Below are 24071 nucleotides of genomic sequence, written 5' to 3'. Positions count from 1 at the left end.
GTTAATTAATGTCTAACTAATAATTTAGAAAACATTTCAGGCCTAAAGAAAGACCTGCAATAGGCAGATTTAGCTCTTGCATAATGCATGTTTAAATTATTGAAGAGCTTTATAGTTTAGAAAGGACACTACTCTATAGACAAATCTAGAAAAAATAATAATAAAAGTAGATGTATGTTGAAGTCATGCATAGATGATAAGTGAAACGATACACGAAATTAGGGTCTAGACCTATTTAGCTTTTTATGTTAGTGAGAATCTGCGCTCGGTGCATTTCTTGCTGCATTTACACAATGGTAATGTTAAATGGCGCATAGGCTTACACCTGACTGCTTCGACCAGCGTGGTCGTAAAAAAAAAGTTGGAATGTGGTTAACCAATTATGTCTTATATAATATGCATTATATATGACTTACTGTTTCTCCTTAGTTTTCCCTATTTAACATTGAGTTAGCATTAATGCATTATTGTGTGTGATTTAGAGCGAGAGAATTTGAAACTCATATTACTGAAACAAATATAACCAAACATAAAATCACCGTTAAATATTACTGAATGTAATTTATACAAAAATACAACAACAGGGGGAGTTTTGCAGGTGAAAACCGGAATTCTAAGGCAATGAATGACAATGGCTTCTTGGAATTGAAAGCGTTCCTTTTATTGCATCCTACATGTTGATTCGATCAGAGAAATCGTTTTTTGGGGTTTTTGTTTCTAGTTTACGACCTTACTTTGTTAATATATTAAACCAGTGTTGACACAACAAAAAGCAAATATAAGAGAAAGACCTACGTAGTGGTTATATACAAGATAACACAGCTGATAACACCATGGACCTTATAATAAATACAGTATAACACATAACCGTTACCAGCGACTCGCTATTAGAAAAAGTTGTAGTAGCTGAGGATCTGTGAACGTATTTAGTTCAAAGTGTTATCTTCTCCACTGCATCTCCAGGAATCGGGTCACCACTATGTCAAATCAAGATGTCGACTTTTCCGCTGAACAGTTTCTTCATAATAGTCTCACTTATAATCAGAAAATGCCAAAAATTGAAAATTTAATCGTTTAGTGCTTGCTCTATTCAACCAACCTAAGTATTTACTTTAAACCTAAATCAAAACGAAAGACAAGAAGTCAAAATACGAATAATCTTAATGTAAAGACTGTTGCTATTATGTACACAAATTGATAAGTAGTCAGCTAAATTATCGGTCCCAATTTATGTATGACTGATAAGGTATCCATTCTATTTCAGAAATGGTTGTATCGGTGTATAAAGTAGCCATTTTGCTGGTATTGCTGTTGAGCCCAGTGACAGGATTAAAAATTAATAAAATTATTGAAGATGTGGTAATACAATATACGCAATATCTGAGTATTAGAGAACGGTGTAGGCTAATAGGGTAACCATAGACGGACAAGGTCTGTGGCGCTGGCAATTAGTCATATCGCTAGAAATGAATGGTTAGTTACCCGCCTACCAGGCCAGTAACTAAAGAGGGGGGGGGGGGGTGCAAAATAGCCCTCATTACATATTGTATGGCGGATGGCTGTATTCATTGGTCATTTCATTTCCTGTTATATTGATATCGGCTATGATTATATGTATGCCTGTTATTGATATGCTATTGATATCTGCAATGATATGTGCTTATTATTGCTAAATGCTATGAAAATATGTATCTTTGTTATTATTGTCAGCTATGAATGGGTATAATGTGTTGTTGGTATCGATGATTAACTATATTGCATGAAAGTTGTTTTAAATAGATTAATGATCTTCAGAGTAAAACACAGAGAGACCGAGGATGTCAACTGAAAGCTACCAGAGCTGTAATAGAACGGTGTACAATACCAACAGGATTAAATACCACTGAATTACAAGATGATTTCGTATCATTTCCTCAAAATACAAAATGTGCTCTGAAGATGGACAACTCTTCAGTTGTATGCAAAGGATGTTATGAAAACAGATGGTACGAAACATCTTGTGATGATGGTAAATACGACTATAAACTATATTTACTCTATGCTTCCTTACCTGATGTCACTTATGAATTGAGGAGTTGACACTATTTGATTTTTGTGACGACTGTGTCGGAAAGAATTATTTAAACAAGCAATGTGGCATTATTTTCCTATTGTTATTGATAAATAACATTGTTTTGGTTTTTATATTAGATAAATCAGATTATTTTAGCATTAAATATAAGGACAATGGCAATAATCTATAACAACAACTCAAATTTTCACAACTCAAGTTCAACTGGTTGTAGATCAATAGATCGTAACCCTTTAAACAACCTCCTTTCTGGGTGTGTCCTGCAATTTTTTTTATTAGTTTGGTCATTCATGCCTTTTTAACAGTTTGCCCCTTAATCCTGTTTTCTGGTTTGGTGATTGTTAATATAGCAATTTTTATTTCAGATCTATATGTTCATAGACAGAAAAGATTTTTCGGCTTTATCCTGGGTGCTATTGTCGCTTGTTTAATTTTTTGTGGCCGTGGTGGTGGTGGTGGTGGTGGCGGAGGAGAAGGTATGAGCACCGCTGTCCATAGAATTATGTTGGGGATTTTACTATAAATATCGTATTACGGTAGTATATAAATATATTAGATATGTTTTCGGGTAATTATTTGAACGATTATTTTCGACAGCATCTACATGTATTTGCGAAATAATCATTCTAAGTTATTTATTGAGTTGATAGCTCTGGTTTCATGATCACATGACCAGCAATTAGAAATCTTGTAAACACACAAACCAAATTATTTGGGATTTTTGTTTAGACGTACATGAATCATCTTGGTAAAATACAGACCCATTCATTAATTATTTGCAAAGTCATTATCCTGAGACACCACTCTTTTATTTTTCCAAATAGCATCAACTGTAAATTTGAAATATAACATTATATTTATTGTCACGTTATCCTGTCCACGTGCAGTACAGTGTCACTATGTTTTTGGACTTTTGGATGCCTTTTGTATTTTTGTATTTAAACTGTTGGACTGGTGAAGCTGAAAGCTCGCTATAAATATTTCGTATAGCTCGAACAATTAATTATTCGTATGTATAATTATTACAGTTTATCATCCACCAAGTATACAATGCTCACCACCATCAACACCTATCTATGCACCTGAAGGTTCAACAAGTTCTGTAGTTACCTGGTCAACACCAACTGGTAAGGATGGAAAAGGAAAAACGCTAAGGTAACTCATTCGTCCAGTTTCAAACAAAACTATTCCTACAAGCGGAATGTTCTCAGTATTGTTTTTATGGCATAATTTTATATTCTTGGCCAATATACGGTTTTCTGAAATCTGTAAGATTAAAACCACCATGATAAGTGACAAATTCAGGTACGAATAAAGGCTTTAGAAAGTATGAAATGAAATGAAATGGAGTTTAACATCCTACTTTTCTACTCCATCCGGGATAATGACGACGGGTTATGGGTTTTGGCTAAGCACCTTCTAAGCTCAACACAACACAAAACCACCAAACATAACAAAGTCCACTGACAAGACATATTATGTAAGATGATAGATACAAAATAATTTGCAGTGAGTACACATGAGTAAAGCTAAAAAACGAAGTTTGTAATATACAAATAAGGTACGTAATCAACTCTTCGTGTCGGGAAGGGGGTGGCCAAATGGTTAACACGTGCCCGCTGTATCATAAGGTCTGTCATTGAGTCAGCTGGCGTGGTTTCGGTTTCCCGAGTGTACGTGACATTGATAAGGAGTAGTGTCATGTTTTTATGAAGTAACTGACAACGAAAATCTACATTTCAATAATTACACACCTTTTTAGCGAACTTAATGAGTTTCCCTCCAAAATGGGCCCCCATTTTGCATTTGACTCACTAGCGGAATTAGCCATTACTTTAGCCAAGCTCAGCGGTTCGGATTCTTATAGAACCCGTCTTCAAACAGAGGTCCGGGGGAACCTGTCACATATTTCATCCCTCTAAATAACTAGAAAATGCCTCATGGCGGCCATATTGAATATTTAAATTTCCCCAAGGGTGCCAGGGTTGCATCAACCAGATTATGAATCTACACATATTGAAGATGTATAATCCACCAAAAACATTACGTGGACTATATTTCTACGTCAAAGCTTAAAATGGGGTTTGGCAACCGGACTTTAAGGATAAACTGGTTCGTTTGTTTTCTAGTCCTAAATGGATAAATGGAATTGGAGATTCGGGTAGTTCTTTTCCACGAGGTCATCATACGATATCGTATTCTGTAACAGACTCAAAAGGATTTAAAGATTACTGTTTCTTTACGTTTGAAGTAGCTGGTGAGTTTTATTTGGATTGTCGTGTAATACGGATTTATATATTGGACGTTTCTTACAGGCATTACTTGCAAATAATTGGATATCCGCCTTTCTGTCAACAACTTCTTGCAAATATTTCGATCTAATTTGATATCAAGTTGTGCCATATTACTTTCATGTTGTTCAATCAAACTTGTTGGGAGCATCTAAATCAATTGCCGAAATATATACTTACATCATAACGATATGTCTTATTAGATTTCTGGATAGCTCATTTTACCAGGATTTGAAGAAACTCACCTGCAGTATTCTTTTCTCAAAAAAGTTCACCTATATCTAGTTGCATGTACTCTTTTCACTGCCCTAAATAACCAACCAAAACATTTATCATTTGTGATTTTGTAAATGCTAAGCTATTGTGATTCATGAGCGTTTACCATCAGAGTATAATCTGGTAATAATTATGATGTGGTTTGAAAATAGAATAAATATGTGTATTTATCATATTCAGTTCATGTGTGTCCGACAGTCCCCTGGCCACGAAATGGAAGAAAAGATTGTGATGGTGTAGAAATGATTTGGGGAAAATCCTGTACTATAAGTTGTGATCCCGGTTATGATTTACAAGGTAGCCAGCTTGTTACATGTCAAAAGGATGGAACATATGTTGTCCCCACTTGTAAAGGTATACAAAAATTTATTTTTAAATATACATAGCCATACTGTACATTTTGGGAAACAGATTCAAGTTAGACTGGGTTCTAGACGCGTGTTCTTAATCTTAGTAACAGCACAGCTAAACTATTTAAAGATATATCATGGGAGATTTTAATAGAGAGTTGGCCATACTTGCTATAACAGTTCAAAAATAGATGATGAAAGAAGAATATATTGAAAATGTCAGTCAAATTACTTTATTCTGAACAAAATTATCACCATTGTAATTTTTGACTAGAAATAGGAGTCAACTCTCTCTTCACCGTCCCCGAGAATGGCCGATCGTTTGATTGACAGGCGTTAACTCCACTCGACATTTAAAAATTTAATCAATCAATGAAATCCTGTTTAAATCCAAGCCGAATCCAAGCCATCCGTGGGTCTACAGAGTTAATTTTGTGGTTGTTGTGTAAATAAAGATCTAATTTATAATTTCTATGACATTTGAAGCCTAAATAAAGACTTGCAATAATCAGATTTAGCTCTTGCATAATGTATGTTTAAAGTCCTCTTCATACTAATAGCTTTTAATAAATATAATACTAGTCGGTTGTGATTCTACATTTTACTATAAAATGACATTGGTACAAGGGGCTTAAACAATATGGAGAAACTACCAAATCTGGATAAAGACCACGACCACTCCCATTGTTACAAAAGGGCGATTCACATTCATCCTTTCATACGGACACTGCCATCCAGTTATAACGGAACTGGGTTATCAGCAATTATGTTCCAGGTTCGGATATACAACTTGGGGTTCGCTCAGAAGATGTCAGTGGTAGTACGTCGGGAAGACAACTAAAATCATTCCGGTGGAACGGGAACGACCCATTGTCAGAGTAGGCGAAACAATCATTTTTCTTGTGCTTTGGTCGTGTCAGAGTAAACCAATACATGTCGCACTATCCATACAAACTAATTAATGTTAATTGTTTACTTTCAGCTAAGATATGTCCAGTACTAACTTCTCCGACAAATGGGAATGAATACGACTGCTCTGATGGTAGAAATTATAAAAGTGTATGCCGTACTACATGCAAATATGGTTACCGTGCAACATTAGCGTCATATACAACATGTACAGAGTCGGGTACTTGGAGAGAACCTCTACCACAATGTGAAGGTAGAGCTCAAATAAGGTCCTTTGTGATGATTAATAGGCCAGATCTAAAGATTGCTCGCTTGCATACAAAGTGAAATAATGTAGGGCCTAATGATCTGTTAGAGGCATTTAGTAACTGGATAGAGCAACAAACTATAACATATATTTATGGAAGATTTATTTAGGCGACATTTCGAAGAGTATTCTCTCAACGTTTTCAAGTATGTGTTATAGTTTATTAAAATAATGTAATGCTTCCTTTCGAGAAGTCGTGCACAATGTGAACTAATCTTCTAGTATTTATATAAGGGTATCTAATAGTACACCAACAATACAACAATTTGATGTTCTAGAATACTGATATTATTCTAACATGTTTTTTATCATTAACAACGAATGCACTTCAAATTATTATCTAAAGTACTGAATATTTCTTTTTAACAGATGATACAGCACCTGTATTTGATAACTGTCCTGGTAACACCATCACGGTTTACGCAGATCCAGGTTTAACATCAGCAGCAGTCACGTATCCACCGCTAACTGCTACAGATAATTCAGGAACGGCAACTCTAACACTAGTGCAAGGCTTACCTTCTGGGTCACGTTTTGAAGAAGGCGCGCATGTCATTGAATTTCATGCTATAGATAATGATAGAAATAGAGCTTATTGTTTCTTTTCTGTATCAGTTCAAGGTAAGATTATTTTAGAATTATTAAATTTTGTATCAGAGATAATTAAATTTAAATACATTTTTTGATTAAAGGAAGTTTACATATTATATAAGATAATTTGAATGTGATTTGCAGTGAGGATTCTGATTCGAACCTAGGATCGGATTAATACGTGGACATTAGGGCTGCAGACTTGAATGCTGATTCAATGTATAAGTATTCTAAATTATATTTTATTTAAAGAGGGTTCAATTAAAATATTGCACATATATATATATATTTATATCAAACATACGACAAAGAAAACACTGTACTGTATACACATGAACGACCAGCGAGTACGCATTTCCTAGATTCGTAACCCATAGGCCTATAAAATCTCTATTCAAGCCAGAAGATATTTCATCAATTCGTTTTATGATCTGCATTTATCAAAAATGAAAAGAAATAAACATTAAATAAATGCTAAATAAATCTTTTATAGCTTACAATTAATTATTTACATTCGCCTTTTTTCTGATTTTTATCGCTTCTTTTAGTCTTAATGTGCGAGATTCCTGACTACAATGATGATAATATGGAAATCACGTGTCCTACCGGTTATACATTGGGATCACAATGTTCCATCGGTTGTAGATCTGGGTTACCTTTAGTCGGACCAAACAAAATAACATGTGAAAAAGATGATTCAGATCCACCTAAAACATCGTGGGATTTTAGCCTTGATACTCAGCCATTTTGTAGAGGTAGGCCTAGTTAATTTAGAAATTGGACTTTCCACACTTTGCGGTTGCATATTATATAATTAGGTCAAATTGTATTTAGTCTATACATATGCAGAAATAAAATCGTGAAGAGTTGGTTATTCTAATTCTCGACGTAATATCGGAAGAGCCGTATGGCAGTAATGTATGTGAACTATTTTGTAGAGGTAGGCCTAGTTAATTTAGAAATTGGACTTTCCACACTTTGCGGTTGCATATTATATATGTATTATTATGTCAAAATGTATTCAGTCTATACACATGCAGAAATAAAATCGTGGAAGAGTTGTTTATTCTAATTCTCGACGTAATATCGGAAGAGCCGTATGGCAGTAATGTATGTGAATTTTAACAGTGTATGAAGTCGGATATAGTTTTTTAAAGTTACAAATGAACGTATAAATACCGATGGCCATCTTGAATCCAATATGGAGGCTATTGTTAGCGGATTTTAACAATTGGATATACTGAAATAAAATAAAATAAGTACGAACAATCCAAACCATTAGACAAAATTCGAAGTCCCAAAAAAACGGTATAGGCAAAATAGTGTAATAAAGCAAAATAGTGAAATCAGTATATGGACTGTTCACCGTGTACAAAATACACGACAAACAGTGGTAACAGGTGTCCGGAAGAGTAAGCTTACCCTGCCTGGCGCCAAAAATTACTTTTATTAAACATTTACAGCTTTACCGTGTAGAAATTTAACGGCTCCATTGAATGGTGCATTAGCCTGTGATGGTTGGACTTCTGGTACATTTTGTAATATGATGTGTAATTCAAATTTCGATATACCAAGAACTATGAGCGCAAATAACCGTTTTATTTGCGGATGGCAGACAGGAACGTGGTCTCCCACAGATAACGTTCCTGATTGTACAGGTAAGATAAATATTTTTACATATGTAGATATATAACATAATAAGTCAAAAATATATACTTTTGCTTGTGTAAGAATTTTGGAATAATTTCCATTTAGGCGGTGGGGAGTAGGGGTGTGGGTGTACCGGAACACATAACCAATTATATCAAGGCATTAGATTTATCTAAGGACGTAAAATTTTGCTCGAAGAAAAATTTACATCCCCCAAAATCATTGAATGCTTTATCCGCATCATTAACGTACCAAATATTTATAATGTACATCTTAAATTCACAGAAGCCAGACGACCCGGGAGAATGGTTCTTCCTTCTGAGTTTTATTATTTTGATGGAGACTGTACAACAAGCACTGATGTTATTAAGAACAATTTTATTCAAGCACTACAAAACTCACCTATATGGACACAAGCTTGTCCTGTTCCAGAGGATTGTACAGTAGAAAATGTAGTTGTTACATGCGGTCCTACATCTGGCCGAAAGAAAAGGGTAATGAAACTTAAATCTGTTAGCTATATAAATTCACTTAAACATCATAAATAACACGATGCTCTTGCACTATATTTCGGTTCCTACGCAGGAGCATATAGAGTAATCACATCGGCTACGTATCTAATTGGTTCCCCGTATTCATTATGCCACCTATTTTATATCAGCCGAGAATAGATAAATCCAGCTCTTTCATAATTATATTTTGATCATTGGCTGAGATTATACAACTCTCTGGTAAAAGGTTTTTTCAACAAAAAAGAACGGTTGTAGTCTAAATCACTTATTTTAAGGTGTATTAGTTATTTACTTATCTGTTTCGATTTTACTTAGGGTAATATATTATAAATTAAATAGTTTGTAATAATGTAACATACTAATGATTATCACTCATATTATATTTTGCTCACCCACGAACCAAATATAAGTTACTCATTTGAATAATGTTCTCGAACGATTCGTCTCCTCTGGCATAACGGTCCTATACTCTTCAAAAAAAGTAGGGGATATTCAGAAACAATACAAAACTGCGGAAATGCACTGCTGGTTTTATTAGAGGTAACTAGTGTATGTTAATAACAGGCCAATTGCCTACACATGAACATAAACAGTTCATATGGGCGGCTTATCTGACGGTCCCATTTCACTCGCAAAGAGATACACTGTCAAAAGTGCAAATGGACGTTTTTGATTTTTGTCTTAATAATGAGTAATTGGTCCACCAATCCTCAGACATTCAGCAATTCGTCGTGGCATGCTGCTAATCAACCGTCCAATCACGATTGGGGCAATCTGGCCCACTCCTCTTGCAGTGCCACGGCCAATTCTTGCAGTGTTGTCTGTTGACATTGACGTGGACGAACACGTCTCCCGATCAAATTAAACGTAACACACTAAAGCAAAGATTCGCTAAACAGTAAATCGTATGCAAGAATCGATAGGAAAGCAAACATAGATAGGATAAACCAGCACGCGGCAGTTTTCATCAACCCTTCCTTGAAGTGTCAAATTTGACAATGAACCCCTCCCACGTGTATCGCGCTATTGCGTGTCGCATGTGCAGCTCATTGGTTCTGTTGGGGCGATAAGTTCTTCATCTGTGACCATGACTATTTATCATATCGCAACCTGCATAGTTATTTGCATTTCAATGTCCCCCATTATAAAGTGTGTGTCTAAATGATGAATACATTTTCATTTACAAAAAGCTGTAATAATCATCTAAATGGCGAAGAAGTCAAACAATAGCAGAATTAATATTAAATGAAATCATATTACGCCTATAACAAAGCTGGGAGATGATACAAATGAGAATAATGTCTCCCTGGTCATAATTAACATTGTGTCGTTTCAGAATGTAGAAAATCATAGGTATAAGAGAGAGGCCAATCAGTTATTGCTAACTTTCAAAATTGCTATACCATTTTCTGTTGATGGGACATCTAAAGAAAATGCCAGGGATATTAGTGCAGCCAAACTTAACAGTATTGCCGATGGTATTAAACGTGATGTTGTAAATGGTGTTTTTAGTAGCGTTGCACCGGGGTTCACAATAAGAAATGATTCTGTGAATTTTGATTGGGAAGATTTTGAATGTCCAGAGGGACAGATTTCCAACTATGCATCAGTTTCGTGTCGTAAGTATTAGTAATCTGAAAAACACTTACTCTATTTCCCTTAGAAAAATAACAAAATTGATTATGAACTGTTTTTAATGATGCAGGTGTAGTTGTAGGCATTGATATGCGAGAAACCTTGACATTGAAATTGGCTTATGATTGATTGAATTACTTTGATCAGGTGGATGTCCATCTGGAATGATGTATGAAAGAACAACCAAAAACTGTACTTATTGTCCTAAGGGAACTTATCAGGATGAAGACTTTTCTCTGTCCTGTAAATCTTGTCCTAAAAATACTTCAACTATAAATGAAGGATCTCGTAACGCAAATAATTGTTTAGGTAAGTAACCTTCAATGTATCTTTAATATATTTGTAATTTCTACCCCTGTGTCAGTTCTTTAGTCCATTCTTTGATAAACATAAATGCCCAGAGTATGGGTAATGCCAGTCGTATCTTATGTCCCATTTGTGAATATTAGTATAATTCTACTTTCAACAAGTAAGTAAGTAAAGTAGTGGTTTATTACAGGAAAACCTGGCGCATCTTAATAATCAAAATGTTATATAGAGCAAATAATATAGACATATATTTTACGAGACACAATATATTTGGTCTTGCAAATTACAATGGCGGTTATTAGAATTTAAAAGATGCATTAGGGCTTTGCGGTCCTCTTTGGTTGGTAAAAAGATCCATTTGACGTAATTTAAGTAACAGTTAACAGAGGTATGTGTAAATTAGACTTGAGAAACGTCTGTCAATCTCGCTGATATAGTCGTTTTGATCAGTGATTTATGTGTCGTACAATATTGCTCATTTTATCTATGGGTTTAATTAGTCACCGCTCTTAAAAATACCTTACTGTGGAAGCTTGTTGTGGCCATGTTGTAATCTGGCCTTCTCCCTTTGCGAGCAGTCACGATGGCCTGCCTCTCACGTTGCGGGTCCATTTGCTGTCATTTGACTTGTATTTAGGATTTGTTTTTCTTGTGAATATTGATACCATTCCTCGTGTAATTATTATATATAATAACTATGTCGATTTTCAACCGAAGGCCTTGGGGTAGTGTGCTGTTACGTATATCTATATGTGGTAATTTCTCAAGGTGGTAACATTTACTTAATGACGAAATGTTATGTTGTACTAGGTATATGCGGTATTGGTCAAAATTAACTTATCCAGACCATAATCAACACTCGATGCCATCGCTAGCCTGCCATATTTAGCGGTCTGGAATACATTTTCTGAAAAATGATTAAACGTAAAAATGGATAATAGAGACTGTTTTTATCGTACCGACTTTAGTAATGATGATCGAGGCTAGCCTAAAATTCAAAAGCTAATATCTCGGTTCAGGCTGGTTCAGGGTGGAGCAATCTGACTGAAATTTTCAGCATATACTATTTACGATTTGTAACTATACTATTCAAAAAAAGTAGGGGATATTTGATTTTGGGGGCATAATACTAAAATATGCAAATGACTACGAAAAAAGTCACTATAGAACCTAACAGAATAAACATTTCCAGTTACATGTGACGCCCAAACGCACCAATAGCTACCGCATGGAATGCAGGTGATGCTTGGGATCATCATGGGGGTCCAACCCAAGATTTGCACGACTCTGACTTTGAATGTTACAGTCATTGTGGCATTGAATTCCAGGGTGGAAACATCAGTTTAATTGTTTTAGTGACCAGAAAACAAATTTTGATATGCGTCGGCTTACCCAAAATGAAAGGTTACGTGCCCTTGGCATGCTACAGATCGGCACAACACAGGCGGTTGTGGCGCGGACGATGAATGTTTCTCAGTCTGTCATAAGCGGCTATGGTCCAGATACCGTGATACACAATCCGTACAGGACAGACCACGCTCAGGTCGACCAAGGGCGACAACTCAAGCCCAGGATCGATTTATCCGTACCTTGGCCTTGAGAAATCGTGTCATCACAGCAAATCAGATCAGCGCTCGTCTTCAAACAGACACTGGTGTGAGAGTGAGTGGCCAGACGATTCGGAATCGACTGCATAGGGGTCACTTTCGCGCCCGACGTCCTCGCGTGATCCCTTGTTTGAGAGATCATCACATTCAGGCAAGACGTCTTGGTGTAGGGATCGTCAACACTGGGATAATCGACGCTGGAGCAATGTGATGTTTTCAGATGAGTCAAGGTTCACTGTTGATTTTTTGGACAGACGTAGGAGGGTGTGGCGTCGTCGAAACGAGCGCTTCCAAGACGTTAACGTCATCAGACATGATCGTTTGGGGGTGGTTCTGTTATGGTGTGGGGAGGCATCACTGTTGCTGGAAGAACGGCTTTACATGTTGTTGCAGGGTGTGTTACAGGCCAGTACTACCGGGACAACATCTTGGCAGTCCATGTTGTGCCGTTCGCACGACGTCATGGCCGCCGTTTCATTTTCCAGGATGACAACGCAAGATGTCACAGGGCCAGGATCGTTACAGGTTACCTCCAACAACAGAACATCACCACATTACCTTGGCCAGCACTGAGTCCCGACCTCTCCCCCATCGAGCATGTCTGGGACATGCTTGGACAGAGGTTACGTCAACGTCAACAACGTCCTGCCAATGTCCAAGAACTTGCTGCTGCGTTGCAACAGGAATGGGACAATCTGGACCAAAATGACCTTAGACGTCTCATTAGGAGTATGCCACGTCGGATCAATGCTTGTTTGGCAAACAGAGGAGGATTTACCCGTTACTGACTTGGTTGTGATGCTGTGGTAACTTTGCTGTTTGACCCCGGGTATCATTTTACCCTTATAATGGTCAGTCTGTGCCTTACTTAGTCTAACGATCATTTGGAATAAATCGATGAATGTGAACTTCATTTCATTTTGTCATTTGTTTCTTCGTCAGTTTCATTAGGTGACTTTAATAACACTTAAAAATCAAATATCCCCTACTTTTTTTGAATAGTATATTATAGCGAGAACTGTCAACGCTTTATCTAATCTCCCCTACTCCCTTTAATATAATGAAGTTATGTTATGTTTTACTAGCTATTAATATTATATTGTATGAGATAACAGTTTAATGTTTATTTTATGAAGATATGTTACGTTTTATTAGCTATTTGTGGTATTGGTGAGAGTTCCCCAACTGGATTAATGCCATGTTCACCATGTCAGATAGGATCGTATCAAGATACAGAAAACAGTCAAACTTGTAAGAAATGTCCGGCAGACACATCAAGTTCAATAGGATCAACATCTCTAACAGCCTGTAAAGGTTTGTGAATGAAAACATTTATAGTATCTACATTTTTAACAGTTATAAAATACATAACCAATTATTTCAAATAGGATAGTTTAAATGGTATCTTATAATAATTATATCAATCTCTCCCAGATTCTACTACTGTAGAGGACAGGGAATAGCGATGTTACAATTTGATATATAACCCATCTCTAAACATCATATTATAAAATATTGAAGGTTTTATTTATTTTTTTAAATACCTTGTATTATGTATGATATTAATTTATTTGTTTTAGGTTTCGATATGGTATTAACTGGACCAATAAAGTTAACCAGTAAGCCACTAGAATCTGATATGAACAATTTAGCCCTTTCTGTTTGGTTCAATTATAAATCAATTAACTCTAATTTCACTATCAGTCTGATAAAGGAAGAACGTTCTGCAGTTCTCGTTAATTTCGCTAGTGAGATCAGTGTCTATATTAAAGGGTAAGTCTAGTGGCTCTGGGGTTTTTTTAACATACATAGACATTCTCTGAAAGGAACTACTGTTACTGATGTATTTAGTGTTTGGTGTATTAGTACTGTCCGTTCGCCCGGTTTCTATAGTTCCCTGAAAAATACTCTGCTCAAAGCTCAAAGGAAAGTGATTTGTCAAATTATTTGGATCTCGCCATTTCTTTTACATGGTATTCTCCAAATTATGTTATAGATAAATTGGTGGAGATTTCCCTTAACTCCCCAAAAATTAGGTGGAATTTTACATTTATATTATTTATACCCTATGAAGACTATCCATTACCTACCTCGTTGTGCTATGGTGTTTTGCATATACATTTAACAGTTGTGTTTTTGTTTAGCAATATATGAAACTTTTGTATATTAACTGATCTAACAGGTACATTCAAAGTATTTATCAGTTTTAAAATTAAATTCCTTCTTTATTTTGTATGTACATAGTGTTGCCGTCACCTCTCAGACCAGAAATAGTGTTTGGACCAACTTCGCTCTAACATGGTTAAACCCCAGCAAAAGTTTAAAAGTGTATCTTGGTGGTCAATTAGTATCTACAAAAACAGTGTCTTCTCTAGAATCAGATCTCTTGAAAAATGCTTCAATGGAGATAGATCTAACAGAGGGAAACGGTTAGTAATTGGCTAAAATCGCTAAACTTGAAAACCCCAGCCCTGTCATAGGTGCTGTACTATAGTAATAATATAACAAATGCCGAATCACCGATTCATGCATGCATTTAGCGCGGGACTCGTAGCATAGGAAATTTTTGCTACTTGCTAAATTGTGTTTACCGCAGAGAAAGAAATGGAGTTTACCGTCAACTCGACGCAAACTACGCCATTTCGTGACTAACCTAATAATATGGTATAATTTTATTTCAATCATCCGCTGGCATCTCAGTATGTCGTTTGGAATTTCTTGCTTCACAGTTGTCGCAACTTTATGTATACGGCTTTGGTGTGACGGACATGGACCCAATGATGTCGTAGTGCCATGTGCATTCCAAGATGGTTTCAAAGGTGTCGTGTAAAAGTTGTGAAAGATTGGTGACCCATCCTCAAAAATGTATTTCCTCGCATAACGATTATGACTCTTGCCGCATTATTAAAATTTATTGGGTTTTTTTTTTTACAGAAGTGACAATCAGACGAGCCGATTTAAGTGATATTGTATTTGATGATGCCGCTGTTGGAAATAGTTCTCAGACATGTGAAATGACAACACCAGGGACGGTTCTTACCTCCTTAAACAGTATGACAACAGATAATAAAACTAATTTAAATATTGCCATGCCTTCTACTTGTGATGGTAAGTACATGCTATGTACAAGCATATAATAAAAACTTAAGAGTTCCCTGTGTAATGGTTTGTACTGACCATAAATACAAAGAAATAATAACTATATTATAACTAATTTAAGTCATGTCTTTTAATTGTGAATCTGGGTATAAATTACATACAAAAATATAACATAAACTAATGCCTTCTAAACGTGGTGAATTGTACCAACAATAATACAATGAATTAATAAAACTAATTTAAACATGCATTATGCAAGAGCTAAATCTGATAGAAACAGATACCCAAGGGTATAATGATGTATCTATTTTAACTTATTACAGCTGTAGATGAATGTTTATCATCACCTTGTGGTCAACATGTTTGTATAAATGAATTATCAGGATTTAAATGTAAATGTTCTGATGGATATACTGGTGATCTATGTAATATACCACCTGATTATTGTTTATCAAATGGTTGTAATAATGGTGCTACATGTAACAGTATTTCTACCAATAAATCATTTACATGTACTTGTCCTAAAGGATACAAGGGAACACTTTGTGATGTCACTATTGGTAAGTTTATTTCAATCGTCATTTAAACCCCCCTGTGATATCAACTTATAACTTTTTATATCTTACCCGCCAGAAACATTGTCCCATCAGTCATGCACCACTGACAAGTGGGAATCACTCCGGAAAATCCCTATAAACGTTGTTGATCAACATAGGGATCGAACACGGGATCTTCAGGTTAACGAACAAACGTCATACTCACTGGGCCACCACGGCTCCCGCATTCTAGTTTGGGAACGAGATGTTTTCAGACGATGATTTTTTTTATCTGATTATTTTACATCAACATCAATCTAATTAAAGTTAGATTACAATTTTTCATTTTTTGCTAGTCATTTGTTTATACTCAATCTGATTAAAACATAGATCCTATTTCGTTTCGTTTTATAGTTCAAAATTTCGTTTTGCTTGTCTTTACTACACTAGGATCTGCCAAATGAAACGGTCTGTTACGGCGATTTTTTGGCATGCGTTGCATGGAACTGTGGGTGACCCACTAGAAACATTAACGCTGATTGGGTCAAAGGCTGCTCGTGTGACCTCTGACGCCACATCCCTTTACAACTGGTCAGATCTTCATGTAGAAGAGGCCATCGAAAGTATAAAAAACGAAACGATATAGAGATCTGTATTTTAATTAGATTGGTTTATCCTGACAGGGTTGTAATCATTGTTGTGATCTAACCAACGTTTTATCATAACAGTGTTCTAGGAAGAATTCTATTTATATTAGGCAATCGAATTCCAATTTGATTATAAGCACCAAATAAAACCAGGAACATTTCCATACACTCATTCTCACAAATCATCATAATACACAGGTCTTCATACCAATACATTAGTCTTTAACTTTAGGTTCGGATAAACTTCCATTACTATAACGTTAAACTGTGCATTTATATTTTTTGTAAATAATTTCCTACGGAAGATGAATTTATAATTCATGAATTAAACTTTGTTAACCAGTAAATGGAGGATGGGGAAATTATACAGATTGGAGTGAATGTAGTACTACGTGTGGTGGAGGTTCATCATCTAGACATAGATTATGTGATAATCCTTCACCTGATGAGGATGGTGAACTATGTCAAGGTGATGATACAGAAGTTAAACCGTGTAATACTGATAAATGTCCTGGTAAGTCTAAATATAGCGTGTTTTACTTTTAGAGTGTATAGGGCCTCATTAGTTACTATACTTGTAACGTTAAACTGTGTTCAAACGCACACTTGTCAACACATATCATTACAGCTTGTATTGGAAAAAGTAATTCTATGACAAATAGTGAAGACTGGCGTTCTACATTTGCATAGCGATGTTTCTTGTAATGACGTATTAAGCAAGCCGCCATGGCACCGGCCAGTTGAAATTTCGCGTAGCAGTTGGGTTTCATCAAATCATATAATTATGCGGTAAGGCTTCACCTTTATTTCAATGGGAATTGATTTATTATATGTTAAGCTATGTGCAGTACTGTTTTGGGTCAGTTTATGTATAAATTAAGGGAGCTATAGGCCAGTAATCTTTTTGTAGTCATTTGACTAAAAAAAACTTGCGCAAAGGAACTCTGTAGGACGAGCCACTACTGTGGTTAGAGTAAGGCGGAAGACATCAGTAGTGCAACCATTTCTAGGGCCTGATATGATGTTTTATGTGACGTGTTATTACTTCTATAATGTGTTGCTCCTGATACGATGTTTTATGTGACGTGTTATTACTTCTATAATGTATAGCTCCTGATATGATACTGTGACGTGTCATTACTTCTATAATGTATAGCTCCTGATTATGATGTTATATATGTGACGTGCAATTAGTTCTAGAATGTATACCTCTTAATCTGATGTTATACGTGACGTGTTATTACATGCACTTCTATAATGTATACCTCCTAATATGATGTTATATGTGACGGGTTATTACTCCCGATCTATAGTTTAAAGCTCCCGATATGGCGTTATATGTTACGTGTTGTTAGCTCACGATCTATATAGAAATGCTCATGATATGATATTATATTTGATCTATTAAAGGCCTAGGGCATTATCGCGTTTTCTATACATAATTATGGTCTTTTATAAAAAGATAACCCAGACTTCGGATACTGCTCTTTGAATATATTATAGTTTCGGTGTAAATGGAAATGTACATGTGTTCTATAATATTACCAAATCTTAAATAGTGTTAGTGTTAAATCAAATATACATATTATATATTCTAGAGTGTAAGGCTACAGATTTATCAAGAGCTTATGGCTCCAGTGCTCAATGTACTGGAACCACATCAAGACTGAAATGTAATATGATTTGCAGATCAGGAACGGTTTATAATGGAGATGAAACTCTGAATTACACCTGTTTTGATGGAGTCTGGAGTCCAGGGAGGAAATTATTGCCATGTACAGGTAGATGTTATCGTAGTGCTGACAATACAGAACATCCATCTATTTTGGGACATTGTCCAGTACATAATATTTTCTGTACATATTGCCTATCTATATCTATGCATACTGCTATATTGAGTTTAGAACTGAAATGAAATGAAATAGGGTTTAAGGTCCTGCTGTTCTGCTCCGACTATACGTTATCCATTGCCAAGCCCTCAGTCCTGCACCACTGAAAAAGGGAAACCACGCGAGAAAATTCAGATTCAGGGATCGAACACGCGACTTCCAGATTAGCAAGCCAACGCCTGACCCACTGAGCCAACGTAGCTCCCGAGTTTAGAACTAATTGGCTTAATTTCCGAATGTGCCAAACATAAGATGATATATATTTTCCAAAGATAATAAATCAGAAGTTAGGAGTTTATATTAATTAGATAAATACAAGTTATGGATAGTTTCGTAATTATATTCTAGAAAATATTTATGATAAAATAACATACTTTTGCATATTAAGATATGGGTCGACCATCCAGTATATTTAGGTTTACTAGTTAAATACAAATATGTATAGAGATATTAAATTTTTTAAGCTTTACACTACAGTAAAATCATATTTATCTTTTACTAGTTATCAACCATCCGGCCTAGTACCATATTTTCAGTTTTGTGAAACATAATTTATATCTTTGTATTTTCAGAGGTGGAATCGTCTAGATCCCTCCAAATACAAACAACGGTTAACTTCCCATCTCCAGCGATATGCGAAAATAGTGAGGCATTCAAAAATCAGATATCCAATAAAGTTCGTGAAAATACTTGTGGTGGAAGTAATACATGTCAATATGAAGTTCAAGTACCAGAATGTATTCCAGGAAATAGAAGAAAACGAGATGCTGATACTGCTGTTACCATTCTATTAACCAAAGATTTGCCAGAAGATGATCTCGGTCTGGCCGCTTATCAGACAAATCGTACCAGTAAGTATATTGTTGAATTAACGAAATATATATACATGTATCACACTGATCTCAATCTTGCACCTTAGACAAATGTTAGCTGTAAGTATACTGTTGGTACTATTATATTTACTAAATATATACAAGATGATCTAGATTTAATAACTTATCAGACAAATGGTACCGGTAAGTATAGTATTAATACTGTTATATTAACTACATATATGCTGCAAGGTAAGCTCGATCTCGCAGCTTATCAGAGAGATGTCATATAAATAATGAATATCTCCTATTTTGTTTTATCTTCAGTTGGTCCACAGCTAAAAAGTAAACTAGATGCCATATTCAGTATTGTCATATTTTGTTCTGTATTCAATTAATCCATAGTTGGAAGCTATAGAAGTATTGAATAATGCCATATATTGATATATATTCAGTTAGTCCACAGTTAAAAGCTACAGTAGAAGCTATAAAAATATTAGAATTATCAGGTCAGATGTTACAGAATCAAACAGAGAATTTTACAGTGACGGTAAATGATGTTGTTTATAAAGCTACATCTGTAAATGTTAATGGTAAAACAATATGTCAACCTGGAGCTGTTGGACAAGCTGGTGTGTGTGGTAAATATATTTGTCTCTTTCATGTCTTCTAGATTGATTCGAAACCAACAGCTGTGGGGTCACTGTACATATTTTATAAATAAATTTACAGCATGATAAAACAAGACTATATTTCGTCAATCGAGTGAATTCATTTATATGAAAAACGTCTTTTCGTATCGCCTACTCATTGTATGTTATTAGAATATAGTTAATATTTAGAAATTTATAACTGAGGATGATTATACAGTACAATATTTAGAAATCGTGTTTTTGATCCTGCTATTATGGTGTGTTTTCTTAAACGTTTTGATATTTTTGTACAGGTGTGTGTACAGAAGGAACCTATGAAAATGGTAATCAGTGTATAGACTGTAAGCATGGTTATTATCAGGATGAACGAGGAACTGTTGAATGTAAACAATGTCCTTCTGGTTGGACAACACAATATATTGGTTCTATCGACGTATCTAGCTGTTCAGGTATGACAGATTGGTTTTCTTGCTTTTAGTTAGATTTTGTTATGACTTTAGTTATGATTTAATTACCATTTTAGTTATGCTTTTAGTTAGATGTTGTTATGACTTTAGTTAGGATTTGATTACCATTTTAGTTATGCTTTTAGTTAGATTTTGTTATGACTTTAGTTATGATTTAATTACCATATATAGTTATGATTTAATTAGAATTTTGTTATGTATTTCATTAGAATTTTAATTAGAATAATATTATTTCACCGTTTTACCTTCAGTTCCATCAGACACTGAGACAACCAAAGAGACACAAGATGCCACTACCACCACAACCATACAGACACAAGATTTTACTATCACCACAACCAGAAAGTCACAAGATGATCAGTCGGATGAAGAAGACAACAATCCATACACGGTGATAATAGCTGTAAGCTCGGTTGTTGTCTGTGTTGTCATTGTGGCTATATTTGGGTTTATAATGTACTACGTCTGTAAGGGAAACAGGTTTGTATTGTAGTGTTTATGATTGCTTAAAGGATAAATCCCAAGTTAGAATTGCTCTGGGGATAACTCCAAGATATGTTTCAGTTGGGGGGGGGGGGGGCGTCCGAGTAATATAATTACCTTATAGCTCAGTCTGTACACGGTATCGTAATAGTCGATTTATTGAAAATGTCGAGGTGAGTGCTCTAAAGGTGTTGCTGTCTTAACGTCCCATGTCCCTTGCGCATGTATAAAGTTTCCCTGGGATTTCAACTCGCGATTCTCAGTATTGAGCGGTATATAATATTATATTGACTGAGTACCTAGTGAATATTCTCGATCATTCAAGCCTATATTTTATCCTAAAACTGGGGAGGTGATTCTTCTCCTACAAGCCTTAAAATGCTTAAAATCATGTTCTCCTAAGAGAAAATCGTTTGTTAAATCTATCCATTGTAAAAGGTCTCTGTACCACTAGCAACTGTTAGTTCTGGGATCTATTGACACACCTCCAGTGGACGACCTGGTTGTTGTTTCTCTCTCTAAATTACACGTGCACCATTATTGATTGATTTGGCAAAGGGAAATGAAATAATATGGGGTTTAACGTCCTACTTTTCTGCACAAACAGAGATAATGAAGACAGGCACACTACATGCAGTGTGCAATGGAATAGACCTGTCCATCTATTCTTTGTCGATTTCTTTCTGTGGTGAGTTTTTTTTTCTTGTACTCCAACGTGTACATGGGACCTCGGTTTTTCGGACAATCCGAACGGCTAGACGCTTTCCAAAGCAGTCCCTCCGGCCTTCATCACTGATGAGAGCACACCAATGCAGAACTAACCGAGGGTTAGTGAGCTGGCGAAAAGAACATAACTATACCCAACAGTTGGGCTGATTGGGTTTAGATATTGTAATTGTAACATTGTTTAAAATTGTTGTGGTTTCATATTCAAACTGAACAATGACTTAAATTAATTTATTTATTTAGAACAAAGAAAAGAAACAGAGTACAGTCAGCTTCTATTCCAGGGGAGAATCCGAATAATTCTAATGAATTATCCTACCAGGGTTCTGGCCACATTTACCAAGAATTGATTGAAAATGTCTATATTACTCCAACGTTTTTAGAATAAATCTTATTTATCTTAAGCCCCCACCACACCAAACAAGTTCAAACAAGTTCTCACAATAAACGCGTTACCCCGTCCTAGAAAGTCGAAAAACTGCTTGTGGTCGGGGTAGAATGTTTAAATAATTTCTATAATATGATCCTACTTCGTTCATAAACGGTTCTCAATACGTCCAACTAGTATGTAGCCTGTCCACAATCATTCATGTCAAGTTCAGTTCGGGTAAATGTATGTCCAAACAGTTCAAGACCGTCCCTACTAAACCCGTTTGTAACTAGTTCTTCCTCGTTCCCATAAGTCCCCAACTGATTCTAACTAGTCTGTAACCCGACCACCCTGTTCAGGTACAGTTCAACTCCTCATCTTGTTCTTGGTATGTTCGAACGAGCTCATATTGTGTGTTCGAACCTAGCTCCTTCGCACTGTTCCTCATTCCTGTTCAACTCTCCAAGCTGTGCAGATCAAGACATTAAAATAATATTATGTTAATACAGTTGCCTCATATGTTTAATCATGCCTCTAAAGAGACATACCAGAAGGACTGCCCGTTGGAAAGCAGCCACTAGTATTACCCGAAGATCCCCGGGGTCCCCCTTGGCCTCAATAGGTGCAGTGGGGGCAGCAAACGTCCCTGAAGAAAACCAAGACTCGCACACATCTGAAGACATGGTGGAATGGCTCAAGGCCAACGAAGTCCTATATAACATTGATGCCCAATCACGTCACGTTGTAACGCGTCCCTAGTAGGATAGAAGTGCGGCAATTCCGTTCATAGTACAGCAATTCTGTTCGTAGTACGTCTATCTCGTTTAAAGTACCGTGTCACTACGTCTAATTCCAGGGCGGGGAACATTTTGGACAGGCTTTTTGTTCTATAGCACCCTTCCCACCAAAGCCAGTCCGAACCCTTCCACGAAGTTCTTAAATAGGTTGTAACCAGTATGACTTTCACTCTGTTGGCACAGTTTGTTGAGCCCGTTTTCCAACATTTTCTAGAACGTAGTAAGAACTAGTTTGGTGTGATGGGGCTCAAACGTATATTAATAATGATACGGAAAAAATATTTTTTAAGCCAGAATTTCATTAAAAAAAAAATCTACAAAAAGAGAAAATAAATATTACTTACTGTCGACCACTGTTTGGCTCTTTGTTTATACGTGATTGCGGTTGTAACACGCTGCTCAGTAACCACGCCCATTTTTATGTTTTTACCGTTTTCTTTATTATTACTTTATATGTAAATAATCTTAATTAAATTAACCTATATATACTATCATATATAATGTATTGAACGTTAAATTTGTAATAAACAACAACAACTTCGTTCACTGAGACCCAACCCACAATACATAATATTGCGCTTGTCGGACTTTCTATTCAGCTGTTAATAATTGCGCTTTACCCCCAATTGACTTATTATGGTGTTATACTGACACGGTAATATTCGGTAGTTTTAAATAAAGAACGTTGCTTTTAAATGTGTAGATGAATATATTATTAAGTTGTTGCTTGATTTGTAGTTTAGCATACTATCCTTAAAATAAATATTTAAAAAATGTGCTCACTCTCTTTAAGTTTTATATTTTTACAACTGGCGTGAACGTAAAAGATCTCTTGGCAGTTGGAATACGGTATAAGAGTTGGCCATAGCGACGCTGTCCGGGAACGATTTTCCTCATAGCACACTGTCCATTTATCATACATATTGACGCCTAAGTAAATTCCTAATTATTTTCTGCCAACTTCTTTTCCACCGTTTGATTGGAGAGTCTTTTGTACGTTGAGACCTCTCAATGTTCCTAAAACCGACTAACCATTTGATTAAGAAATAACAAACTAGCACACAAAAAGCTGGCAGACAACAGT

The 24071-nt window shown here is 35.7% G+C and overlaps 1 protein-coding gene across 1 annotated transcript; it reads left to right on the top strand.

Moving 5' to 3' along the window:
- Window positions 1-1266: 1266 nt before the first annotated feature.
- LOC126808469 (uncharacterized) lies at window positions 1267-23765 on the top strand. Its single transcript, XM_056103259.1, has 26 exons — window positions 1267-1359; window positions 1795-2008; window positions 2437-2547; window positions 3100-3226; window positions 4201-4328; window positions 4819-4992; window positions 5971-6150; window positions 6574-6825; window positions 7344-7550; window positions 8259-8453; window positions 8731-8939; window positions 10294-10576; window positions 10740-10901; window positions 13664-13822; window positions 14089-14281; window positions 14753-14937; window positions 15443-15616; window positions 15931-16167; window positions 17134-17304; window positions 18389-18571; window positions 19252-19530; window positions 19947-20132; window positions 20438-20593; window positions 20863-20933; window positions 20967-21091; window positions 22064-23765. Exons 1-26 carry the CDS (start codon window positions 1267-1269, stop codon window positions 22206-22208), a joined length of 4599 nt encoding a protein of 1532 aa, XP_055959234.1. The 3' UTR covers window positions 22209-23765.
- The last annotated feature ends 306 nt before the right edge of the window (window positions 23766-24071 follow it).

This window comes from Patella vulgata, chromosome 1 (genome assembly GCF_932274485.2).
Source record: "Patella vulgata chromosome 1, xgPatVulg1.2, whole genome shotgun sequence".
Lineage (NCBI taxonomy): Eukaryota > Metazoa > Mollusca > Gastropoda > Patellidae > Patella > Patella vulgata.
This window is presented reverse-complemented; position numbering and strand designations above follow the sequence as displayed.